Genomic DNA, 12801 nt, shown 5'->3' on the forward strand with positions numbered 1-12801 from the left:
TTGAAATTCAAAGGATTGAAGGAGAACACTCAGAGCACTAGCTGAGCTGAACATTCCTAACTATTGTTCTTAGTATTGTTAATGTAATAATAAATAACCTACAGGTTTAATAATGATTCTTAGGTGATTTTTATTTTGTTCATATAGGAGGCGATGAGTTACTAATTTGGGCCCCAATCTTTCTTAGACTTAAGCATATGCTTGGCTTTACTCGCAGGACAATAGCTGTTGCTACCTTTGCAGCATCATAGAGTTACTGAAGTTCTCATGAAGACACTGAAAAACATCCTATTAAATGACAATCTGTCCATAACCTCTGCTTGCCAGAAGATGGGATTTAGCAATAGGACCGGATCACTTGATGATTAGCTGTTCTGTTCATTCCCTGGCACTGGCCATTGTTGGAAGACAGGATACTGAGCTAGATGGACCTTTGGTCTGACCCAGTATGACTGCTCTTATACACAAAATTTAGGATGCTGACAAATGAACATAATGTGTACCGTCTGGGGAGGAATTGAAAGGAAAATATTTTTTAAAGAGTTCTGTTCTGACTACCCCCATGTGCTGTGCTTTGTTCTATGTGAACTGTAGCAATCTGGCACGGCCTCACACTTAAACAGTTTCCTTACTTTTAGTGCATATAAAAATCTGCATGTTTACATCAGCAAGTCCCATGTTTATCCACAAAACATTTGCAGTATGTGCATTTATCAGCTGTGTAAGGTTCCTTCAGTGCCCTGCCAGTGTGTTATATGACAGACTCCCATTGGGTTAGAGGCTCAGTCTGTTTTCATTCACGTCACTGGGTGTGTTAATGGGAGCAAGATTTGCCTTTCAATCTCTGTGCCCAGTCACTTCTTGACCTCGCTAGGCTTGATCCTTCATGACTATCAACAATCCTGGGTGAGAGTTGTGATGTTAGAGTTTATGATCAGCCAAATTCTAGAGTAATTCCAACACACCAAAATTCTGAATGAAAACCCCCTTTTCCACTTCTACAGAAGGAGTAGGTCATCAGAATGGTCATTGCCTAAATGTACTTAGGGGTCCTTTGTTTCAGAGCGTGTTCTAAGCCTTTTGTAGGTGTCACATATATGCCACATACAATGGGGGAATCTCCAGTTTGGGCACTGCACTGCGTGATTGTTTCATCCCAGGACTGTTTTTTGAGCAATAAGAATTTTTACAATACTGATTTAATTTGTTTCTGTGTTTGAATATTTACTGGTCTGTTCAAGGAGATCTCATGTTTAACCTTCGGTTGTTTATAGTCTCGAGCCACAGGCGTTGGTGCAAAATCCACAGATGAAATTGTTAATGAAGTGGCAGGTGACATCTTGAGCAAACTTCCCTCAAACTTCAGCATCGAGGCTGCAATGAGGAGATATCCGACCACCTACACGCAGAGTATGAACACTGTACTTGTCCAAGAGATGGGACGATTTAACAAGTTACTGCAGACAATAAGAGACTCCTGTGTTAACATCCAGAAAGCAATCAAGGTGCACTGCAAAAACCTTAAAAAAGCAGATTAGTAGGGGGCTAAAGCCTGTGAACTGCTGAGCCATCAACGTCAGTTGCATTTAATGGCACTTTGCAGGATTGAGCCATTTGTCTGATGCACTGTGGCAGTTCCTATGGTATCAGCTCCTCAACAGTCCAGGTTCCAACTGGCTGTAAGGCATTTGTATCACACAGTTGTATATATGTACAATGGACGAGAGAAATACTGTCCTGTGTAGTGCAGAGAAGTCACACTCGCCTTCTGTGTTAGCAGGTTATAGCGCTGGAGTAGTTTTTTTAATGGACCTAAGCAACTTAGGACACTAAGGCCTATTTTCAAATGAGCTGTAGGTGCTTAACTTCCACTTCAGCTAAGTCCACCTAGGATTTAGGTGACACTGAGCTCAGAACCCCTGCTCAGCGGCTGCCTAACCACGGAGGGTCATAAAAATCTCCATGTGTTTGAATTTTCACTGTTACTGTCGCCTAAGTGCCTCAGGCTAGGTGGCTAGACACTGATGCCCTCCCTGCCACCCGGATGTGCAAATGAGACTTTTCCCTACTTGTCTTGCCTACAGGCCCAAACCAGTCGGCAGTCTCAGGCACACACCCTCACACCGAATGGAAGGGGAAGGGGCCCTTGAGTACCCTAAACCATTGGCTGAAAGGTTACAACTGGCTGTGCAAGCCCCAGATTGGAGTCCATTTGAAGAGATTTGAATTTAGGTTTCTAACCTCTCGGGGAGGACCCTAATCAAAGTGTGGGGTTTCTCTATCGCTCCTGTTTCAGCAGTTCCATGGTGTTTTAATAGTAAAACATGTGGAGGCAGAGAGACAGCGAGAAGGGTGCTGGAGTCCAGTCTCACCTGTGAATCCATTCCCGGAGTTAGGTGCCTAAACTGGGGCAGCTGCCCTAAAAGCCAGACCATGCTTGCAGAAACAAGGAACATCACACCCCATTAAAGCATAGAGGTTAGGGTACTGCCCTGGGATGGGGGAGATTTGTATGCAAAACCTGCTCTACCTGCCTTGGAGCAGGGGCTTGTACTCATCTCTTCCTCCCAGGTGAGCGGCTATGCTTGGGTGGGTGGCTCTGACTCCCTCTTGTTGACCCTGTTTGAATAAATAAATATTAATTGGAGCAGGCAAGTGCAATGGATCGCCCACATCACTGCCCTAACCACCACGTAGTAGAGTCAGTCTTGCTAGCCCAGTGGCTAGTTATGTATACAAAAAAGTGAAAAACCCACTGGATTATAGGCAATAGCCTGGTGGGTGGGTGGGACCCTCACCTGGGATGTAGCAGGGTTGGGTTCAAATTGATCAGAGATTTGAACCCAGGTTTTCCACGTCCCAGCTGAGTACCCTAATGACTAGGTTATGCTAGCCTCATAAGCCTGCTTTACTCACCCCCCCCCCCCAGCTGCATTTAGCTGGTTTCAGAGCATGCCTGTGGTCTCCAGCCCCATTAAGGAGGGAGGTGTTGGACTGCCTACTTGGCAGAGTGCTGCCAGGGCTTCAGCCTGTGCAAGTGCTCTGAACAGCTTATCAGCTGTGGAGTGGCATCAGCACTTAGGGTTTTGTGCCTGTCTACGAGCATAAACATGGGCCTAAGGCACATATATGGTTAGGCAGCAGCGGTTTTGAAAAATCTCAGTGATACCTTTGAATATCTGGCCCAAAGTTACTGTTGAAAATAGGATTTTTAGATTCCAAAGTCACTTACTTAGATGCTTTTGACCATTTTATCTAGGGACATGGATGTGATTTCTTCCAGTCACTGTGAAGTCACTGCAGGCTCGCACAGGGACAGCCAAAGGGTTTGGGAGGAGTGACATCTTGTCTAAAAACATGTATCACTATTTAGTGACTGTGGCAAGAAAAATTAAAACGAGCTTTGGATGCAACAGCAACTGAGTTGTTGCTGAGGAACACTGAGCACCTCACACAAGCTGCTGAGTGCTCTGATCGCAAATGCGAGTTGAGGGTGCTCAGCCCTGCATCACCTTGGGCCCTTAGCCGTAGTAACTTCAACTATATCAACGTTCCTTTTCAAATCTTATTTTAGCTAGGTGACAAGTCAGCAGGGACAGGATGAATGCATGTAAAATAATGACAGGCATGGGGTGATGCAGTGGGGACTTGGATTCACATAATACAAGGTCAAGCAGGCATTACAAAAATTGAAAGGACATTAAAGTGAATAAAAAGGAACTTCTTAGTCCCAGACATAGGTGTGGCACTTCTGACTAGTCAGAAAAGGCAAGAACATTGATACTAGTAAGGAGAACATCCAGAATAAGTCTTGCCAAAACCACTAGGGCTTTGGAAGGGCTATAAACCCTCACATTTCAGGACCGTAGTGGGGGTAGGAACACACTTTTCTTACAGGCTATTTATTCTATGAGGGCATCTTGATCCTTTCTCTGAAGCCTCTGAGACTGGCCACTGGTGTGATCAGGGCCGGCTTTAGGCTGATTTGCCCGATTCCCAGGAATCGGGCCCCGTGCCTAAGAGGGCCCCGCTCCTTAGGCACTTTTTTTTTTAAACTTACCCTGGCTCCCTGGCTGCAATCTGCTCAGGGGCTTTCCATGGTCCCACTCCCTTGAGCGAAGCGCAGGCGGGAGCGCGGCAAGTCCCGCTCTCTCGGCTGGAGCTCTGGCCAGAGCATGGCAAGCCCCGTGGCCCTGCTCTCCCGGCTGGAGCTCCGGCCCTTTAAATAGCCTCCAGAGCCCTGGGGTAGTGAGGGGCTCCGGGGGCTATTTAAAGGGTCAGGGCTCCAGCTGCCTGCCTCTGCCACCCCGGTCCTTTAAATAGCCGCCAGAGCTCTGCCACCCCCATGCATTCCCCAGTGCTCCCACGGCTATTTAAAAGGTCCAGGGCGGGGTAGAAGCTGGGGAGCCCCGGGCCCTTTAAATAGCCCCCAAAGCTCTGGGATAGTGGGGAGCTTGGGGGCTATTTAAAGGGCTGGGACTCCAGCTGCCTCTGCTGCACCCCCTGCCCTGCCCACACCAGCCCCGCTCCCCCGTCTGCAGCCAGCTCTGCACCCCATGCCCACAGCCAGTCCCTGTCAAACCCCCTGCCGTGTCTCCAGTCAACCCCTGCACACACCCGTGGCCCTGCCCAAAGCCAGCCAGTCCCCCACACACTGCTGCCCGCACCAGCCCTGCACACCCTGCCCTGTCTCCAGCCAACCCCTGCTGCACCCCCTCTGCCTGAAGCCAGCCAGTCTCACACTCCTCTGTCTCCAGCCCTGCCAACCCCTGCTGCATCCCCCCGCGACCCTGCCTGAAGCCAGCCCGCCCCCCCCACACTCCCCATCTCCAACCAGCCCCACATCCCTTGCCCTGCCTGCAGCCAGACCCTACCTCCAGTCAGCCCCACACCCCTTGCCCTGCCTGCAGCCAGCCCCTACCTCCAGTCAGCCCCTGCCCTGCTTCCAGCCAGCCCCATGTCCACTTGTGCCCTGCAGTTCCCAGGGCAGTAACCCTGCACACCTGCTTCAGTGAAGGGGGCAGGGAGCAGCTGGGACCCACACCTGTGAAACAGCAGTCATTAATAACCAATCAGCATATATGATGCAATTTACATAATACATAATTTTATTATTGATATAGTTATGGAAAGTAAATAATACATGAAAGCAATGAAAGGCTTTTTTTTCCCCCACTTATTTTTTTTTTTTGTCACCCCTGCCAGGGCCCTGCCGAAAATGTTTGAATTGGGCCCCGCACTTCCTAAAGCCGGCCCTGGGTCTGATGCAGTATGGCAAGTCCTATGTTTTTAAGTTCCCTTGGTCTGGTGTGGCTAAAACTTGGATTACAGCTATTGGAATAAGAGCACAGGGGTTTTTTTATTACAGTTTTGGGGTGGGGTCTGAGCAGACAAGGCAGGGTAACTGTTTCCTTCCCAACATCTGCTTTAGGGACTGGTGGTGATGTCCTCTGAACTAGAAGAAGTGGTAAGCAGCATCTTGAAAGGCAGAATTCCAGGAATGTGGATGAATAAATCTTACCCAAGCCTCAAACCACTTGGCAGCTATGTGAATGACTTTCTTACCAGATTAAAGTTCTTACAGGTGAGCACAGACTGATTATGCAGCTCTGCTCTGAGTTTTCTCTTGGTCTCAGCTGACACCCTAAGCGAATAGAAACACACGTGTGTTTTGCACAGTGAATGTATAGTTTTGCATAGAGTTGTGCACAGCAGTGTGCTCATCAGTGCATGTAAAACACAACTAAACTTTGTTACGTACCGTACACCTCATTAAGAGAGCTGCTGTCTATTAAAACTCCTGCGTGACAGATGGGCAATGTTGGTGCTCACAGTGGATTCTGTAAAGGCCTCTTAACTGCCAGCTGTTACTGGCACACACAACGTTGCAGTGTTCAGTGAAGTTTAATAAATAACAGTACAACACATATTAAAGCATAAGACAAAAATACTGTTGATGGGCCTTTCCACTGAATTTCTGAAGTTAAGAAATCATTGTAATGCTCACTCTCTAATACCCAACAGGCCAAATACTGTACTTTGGCCTTGGCTACACTGGCGCTTTACAGCGCTGCAACTTTCTCGCTCAGGGGTGTGAAAAAAACACCCTCCTGAGCGCTGCAAGATACAGCGCTGTAAAGTGCCAGTGTAAACAGTGCCGCAGCGCTGGGAGTGCAGCTCCCAGCACTGTAAGCTACACTCCACAAGGAGATGGAGTATGTGCAGCTCTGGGAGAGCTCTCTCCCAGCGCTGGCACTGCGACTACACTCACACTTCAAAGCGCTCCCGGCAGCGCTTTGACGTTTCGAGTGTAGCCAAGCCCTTACAGTAAATTGCGTGGGAATCTGATGGCTGAGGGGAGTAGCCACAAACTATGGAGTCCTTCCCCTCTAGGTTACTGGTTCACAAAGTCTGACTCAAATGTTATCAGGTTGCTATGATTATGTGATCTCAATCAATTCTAAACTGATGCTCGCATTAAAAGCTAATTGAGGAACAGAACTGTCCTTTCTCAGTAGCCAGTGGCATTTTGGACAATGTGGTCGATAAAACAATGTTTTTGTTGGCTGTCTAAAATACCAATGGCCTCTGCAAAAAGACCATTTTTGTGATATGTCTTTTAATACTATTCTAAATTATTATTTGCCTCCTAATAATTTCAAGGTACATTTTTTTCTCATTTTTTCTGCTGTAGCTGTGGTACGAAAATGGAACTCCACCAGTCTTTTGGCTTTCAGGATTTTTCTTCACTCAAGCCTTCTTAACTGGTGCCCAGCAGAACTATGCTAGAAAATACACTATTCCAATTGACCTACTAGGGTTTGACTATGAAGTGCTGGAGGACAAGGAATACAAAAATGCTCCAGAAGATGGTAAACAAACAAGCTTTATTAGCCACCTACACTGATGTACATGTAGGAAGTGTTATTCAGAGGTTACAGGTAGATACATGCCTGGCATTAACAGGCATTAAGCACTTAATGCACAGAATCCTGGAAAATATAGGCCACAGTGTGATTCACTAATGTCACTAAAGGAGGCTTGCACATTAAAGGCAAAAAAATGACACCATTCAACAAAATACTTTTTGAATAATCCTAGTAGAACACCACAAAATAAATATCAGCAAGACCATGCAGGCTACCTAGTGTCTGGTCAGTAGACCACCTGAAGCAGGATTGTTCCATACACTATTTTAACTGGGGCAGATCCTCAGTGGAGCTATGACAATTACACCAGCTGAGGATCTAGTCAAGTGCTTTACCCAGTATCTACCACTTGCCTTAAGACACTTTTCCACCATTTAACATATTTCAAGCGATATTTAGCCTGAATTTTCCTGTCCTTCATTATGCCCCAGTATTTAGAACATTTCACTAACCCAGCTGTGGGTCATGACGCTGTTTTAAGGCAGTCGCCAGGGCTGGCTTAGACTTACTGAGGCTCAGGGCTGAAGCTGTAGCCCTAGGTGGTGGGGCTTAGGTTAAAGGCCCCCTGGCTGGCTTGAGTTTTATTTTTGAGTAGCTATTTACTGCCAGCTAACATTCAGAGAGCGTTGGATACAGTATAGTTACTAAGTACCTACAGTAAGGGAACATGAAGAAAAGACCGTACCCCACTGAAGATTGCCAAACTACAGCCACAGCCATCCTGCCTTATAATCAGGGATTATGAGGCAGGAGGCATAAAAGTCAGCCCCATTCCAACTAAGGACTCCAACATAGCAGGGCTACCCCTATCAGAGGACATGGGCAGTGTCAACTCCCTTTGTACCACCTGTGGGGTACTGGGTCAAAAAACTGGCACATGAGTTTCTGTATTATTCAGTTGCACTATAGCCTCATGCATAATCGAAAGTGTATGAAAAGAAAAGCTGATCTAATTTCACACAGACTTCTAGTACATTTGGTTTCTGTACCCAAACATCTTTTTATAACTTTCTGCTTAATTCAGGGGTCTACATTCGAGGATTGTTCCTGGATGGAGCTCGCTGGGACAGAAAAACTAAGAAGCTAGCAGAATCTTATCCGAAAATCCTCTATGATACAGTACCTGTGGTCAGTATGACAGTCTAACATGGCAGGCTTAGCTTCGAACAATCATGTTTTAAAGGAGTACAAAAAAATCCACATTTTTTTCTAAGTAAAAAAACTTTTGCCATCAGAGCTACCTTAGCCACGGTCTCCACATGGCTGTGTGGTAACCAATATGAAGTAGCAACTTGTATATTTTTTTTACATATACTGAACTGAAAATAATTTGGATCAGGCAATTTGTATGCAACAGAGCACTGAGCATCCACAATTCATATTGAAGACCCTGGGAGGACTTTTTGCAGGGAGGGGAAGGAGCACTCAGCTCTTGTCTGGATTATGCGCAAGTTACTGGTGAACTACAGTGGGGCTAGGAAGTATTTAGTGAGTTGTGATCACATTTAAAGTCTTACAAACTTTACCCAGAAAGGTAAAGGGTTTATTCTGTACTTTATCATAGATGTGGTTAAAGCCTTGCAAGAGGTCAGACATTTCACAACGACCAAGTTACGTTGCTCCAGTGTACAAGACCAGTGAGAGAAGAGGAACCCTCTCCACTACGGGACATTCTACTAACTTTGTGATAGCAATGATTCTTCCCTCAGATAAACCAGAACAACACTGGATTGGACGGGGGGTGGCACTATTATGCCAGCTTAATTCCTAAATTTAGCATGAATATTTGTAGATGCTTATTTTTGAGATGAATCATTTGTGTAAGAAGCATTTCAATTTTTAAACACTACTGTCTACTGAAATCACAATATTTAAACAATCCATTACATTTCTGCCTTTCAAGAGATTTTTTAAAATACTAAAATACAAAATAAAGCTGTGTAATAAAAAACTTTACAAAAACCAACCAGTATGTTTGCTCCTTGAATAATTTTATTTTCTGAAGCTCCTTATAAATAAGGAACATACATAAAATGAACACAACAGTGCTGACAATGAACCAAACAGCAGTTGATCATTCCCAGCTTTATAAAAATTATTTAAATGATTTAGTTATTATAACAAAAAAAGATTTATAGCTCAGCAAGTATCTTGTAGGACCATAATCACATTTTTAAACTATAAACCGTAATGGAAAAAATTCACACTGCATCTAGCTACTATAATATTTTCTAAGCATAATCACTGCTGATTGAGTGCAATGTGATCTACATCAAAATTCATATGGGATGTCACACAGTGACAGCATTGTAATATACAAGTAACATTTATGCCCTCCAACGAATACATGTTAAATGAGACTGTATTCAAGCAGAATGGAATGCTGAAACCAAGTATACTGAAATTCAGATTGTCTGTAACTTGACATAAAACTACATTGAATTGGTTTGAAATTAACACTGGTGGAAACCTACAGAAGCCACAGCTGTTATATTGCTCTTCACAATCACAATAGTAGTAAACAGGAAACAAATTCCATTCTTAGTGGAAAATGCAATATCTAATGCTTTAATATGACCATGTTTTTCCAAGTGGGAAAAAGGTCTTCTGGAAAGTTAGTACCATTTTCAAATGTGAATTGGGCACTTAGCCCACTCAATACCTTTGAGGCTCTGGGCCTAACTCCCACTAATTTCAATAGGAGTTAGGAACCTCAATACCTTTGAGTATCTGGACCTTCGTCTCATTGAAATTCAGTGGCACTTATGCTCCTAAAACCTAGTCTACACCTACAACTTAGCTCGACCTAGCTACGTTGGTCAGGGATGTGAAATAAGAGATTTAGTTAGACTGATCTAAGCGCTGGTATAGACGCTGCTAGACTGACCGAAGAATTCTGCTGGTGACCTAACCACTGCCTCTTTATTTACCAATGACAGAAAAACCATCGCTGTAGCAAGTGTCTACAGAACAGCAGTGCAGCTGTGCCACTGTACTGTAGACATATCTTTATACTCCTAAATCATTTAGTTACTTTTGAAAATTTTACCTAGCATATTTGTTACAAAAATCCACTCTAAACATTAAATGAGATGATGTCTGTGCTAATTAGGGTCTGAACTAGTCTTTTTCTGTGCAAAATTCCAACTGAGTTCAGTGTGTTTTGTGCACCAAGGACTGCAGAATTGTACCCCTGACTTTGACGTCTTCACTGAGGAAGCCACACCTTTTATAGAATGGACACTTAATACTGTATATGTCAGTTTCTTGATACTGCATTAGGAACAAATACTGGCAGGAGTCAACTTATACCTTTAAAATGTACAGACTGTTCCTGGGGGGAAGGGAATGGCCGAGAAAAAGGAACAACTATATCGCTTAAGTGAAGGGTCAAAAGTAAAGAGGAACAGGAATTAATTTTAAACCAGAATGACGATATTGACCGGCTCGTTAAGATGTTAAACCAGTGCAATTTTAGCAGGACACTGATGCTAAGCAGACTGAAACAAAACTTGACAGTATACAGCAAAATACAGCTTACCCAGCATACATAAAAACAAAAACTAGAATAGCAAGTTAAAAAAAGACCACCACCATGCTTAGGATTGGTCCTAGATTATCAAATCAGACTGTAGAATTCACAGGGCTTGTACATCGCACAAATTCACAATTTTAATAGGACAGCAGGGGAGAAAAGAAACTAATTTACAACTGGCAATACAAGTATCTCGGCAGTAAGCAACAATAAACTGATTCTAGCAGGTTAAGAATTTGGATGGTTCACCCTATCCTCCCAACTCTCACGTACCGGTAATTCAATGACAGCTGCATTTATATACCCTAGATACCTAAGATAACAAATGTTAAAAAATATTAACTCCTTTATGCTGGAAGTGAGACTCTTCTAGCACACAGTCTATTGCCTGCAATGCTGGTGCTATAAACTCTGATGTCAAGGCATGGAATTAATATATTCAGACCTGATATTACAGCATTGTAAATGACCCACCAGTACTACATATACAGGGCATTATTATTATTATTTTATAATCTTTGTATCTGGGTTCAGTACATTGGATTTCAGAAGATATTACTGTAAAAAGGAGAAAAAACTGAATCCCAAAATAAATTGAACTGTTAAAACTGAGAAATTCCATTATGGATCCTTTGTTAGAAGTGCATTTGCACAAACTCACAGCCACAATTTATCAGTAGTTTAGGTTGTAAGTGGCACCCAATGTTTAGCTTCTCAAACAAAGAATCAGGAATAGTCCATTAACCTTCTGATATTGATATTATACCGATTGAGCTACTTCCCCAAGTTAATACTAACTCTACTTTATTTTCCTACCAATAGCAAGGACCTAACATCAAATAAATCTTAATCAGGAAAACTGATTCTCAATGGAATATAGCTCTTTGCAGCCGATTACACAGACATGTGCATATTGCAACAGTCTGCCTCCTTAAACACGAACTTTAAAACGATGAAATGCAGTTTAATGTGTACCAAGATGTTTTAAACAGATTTTTTTAAGTTCCAAAAACACAGTTTTTCCAGTCAGGTGCTAAGTGTAGCATTTAATTGTCTTAGGGTAACATCCATCATTGTGCAGAGGGCCAGCAGGAGATATTCATGGCATGTAAACCTTATGTGGGAATTACATAGCAGGCCCATTGCAGAGGGATGGATTTCACCGTTAATGTTTTGTAGATTTTGTTCAACTGTAATGTGAAAAGACATTTCCAGAAGAGACTAGGTCTTTCGCTGCCTGCTGATTTGTAAACATTTGCACAATGCTTCATGTGCAGCACACACAACTTTGTCTTTTCATATGCACATTTCCTTCTTAAGTTCTGTCATTTGAATCTGGAAGGTGCGGTAGGTGCACCATGTCTTATTTTAGTTAGCAAGCAGCAAAAGTTAATCTGTGTGGAAACAAATAGACTGTACTTGTGTAGTAGTGCAAGTCACTGCCTTTTCTCTGAGCAATGTGCATACAGTACAACAGTGCAGACTCAAAGCCATACAGTAACATCGTAACCACAGCAATTTCTGGAAATGGTCAGAACTGGATATCAAACACAATTTTATCTTCATACAGTGCAATCACCAGCATGATAGCAAATCCAAGGAGCAAGCCTAAATTCTGGAGAATGAACTGCCCCACTGGACAATATCCATGTTCTTCATTATCACCATCTCCATGAAGCATTTCTGGAAGCTGAAAAAGGAAACATTGACAATACTTTACAAATATTGTGATGGAAGCGAAAGAACAAGGTATTTAGTAATAGCAATACCGAGATTCAGTTAGAAAAATTATCAACTGCTGTACAGCTGGAGTAGCAGCATGCTTAGAGGTAGTCAATAAAACACCACTTGATCCTGACCTTGAGTTTGATCTTATGAAACCATTGTCACCAATCCATTATATACTTTCCAGAAAGAAACTAGTAGGCTACAGCAACCTCCTTTGGGCATTCAATGCGTTTTTTTGGCCACTGTGTTGCTTATTTTGAACGTAAGCTCCTCAGTGCATGTCTACACACACTCTTACTGTGGGGTAAGCTAGGACATAAGTGTAGCGTGCTACACATTGACTGTCCACATGGACCTGCTGATGTGCACTAAATGTTCCCTACGGTGCATTAATGTACAGTGGTTTGAAACACCCCAGCTTGCTGCACCCTGGGTAGACATACCCTTAGGATAGGAACCACGTCTACTTCCATTGAGCTTTGTTCCTTTGAGTTAAAAGTTAAATAATTCTATTCAAGAACACACACACACACACACACACACACACACACACACACACACACACACACACACACACACACACACACACACTGAGGTAAACACCTCTAT

General features: G+C 43.4%; 2 protein-coding genes across 9 annotated transcripts in view; one reads left to right on the forward strand and one right to left on the reverse strand.

The window, feature by feature from the left end:
• The window catches only part of DNAH7 (dynein axonemal heavy chain 7), a 210256-nt gene extending 201211 nt beyond the window's left edge, over nucleotides 1-9045 (forward strand). For all 3 annotated transcript variants that reach the window (XM_030579239.1, XM_030579241.1, XM_030579240.1), the window contains 5 exons: nucleotides 1275-1505; nucleotides 5432-5584; nucleotides 6695-6872; nucleotides 7954-8057; nucleotides 8494-9045. In XM_030579239.1, coding sequence (XP_030435099.1) covers nucleotides 1275-1505; nucleotides 5432-5584; nucleotides 6695-6872; nucleotides 7954-8057; nucleotides 8494-8700 — 873 coding nt within the window. In that variant the 3' untranslated portion in view covers nucleotides 8701-9045. The remainder of the gene's footprint in view (nucleotides 1-1274; nucleotides 1506-5431; nucleotides 5585-6694; nucleotides 6873-7953; nucleotides 8058-8493) is intronic.
• Nucleotides 8900-12801, reverse strand: part of SLC39A10 (solute carrier family 39 member 10) — a 64425-nt gene continuing 60523 nt past the window's right edge. For all 6 annotated transcript variants that reach the window (XM_030579244.1, XM_030579242.1, XM_030579243.1 and 3 more), the window contains exon 10: nucleotides 8900-12154. In XM_030579244.1, coding sequence (XP_030435104.1) covers nucleotides 11996-12154 — 159 coding nt within the window. In that variant the 3' untranslated portion in view covers nucleotides 8900-11995. The remainder of the gene's footprint in view (nucleotides 12155-12801) is intronic.

Source organism: Gopherus evgoodei, chromosome 11 (assembly GCF_007399415.2).
Source record: "Gopherus evgoodei ecotype Sinaloan lineage chromosome 11, rGopEvg1_v1.p, whole genome shotgun sequence".
NCBI lineage: Eukaryota > Metazoa > Chordata > Testudines > Testudinidae > Gopherus > Gopherus evgoodei.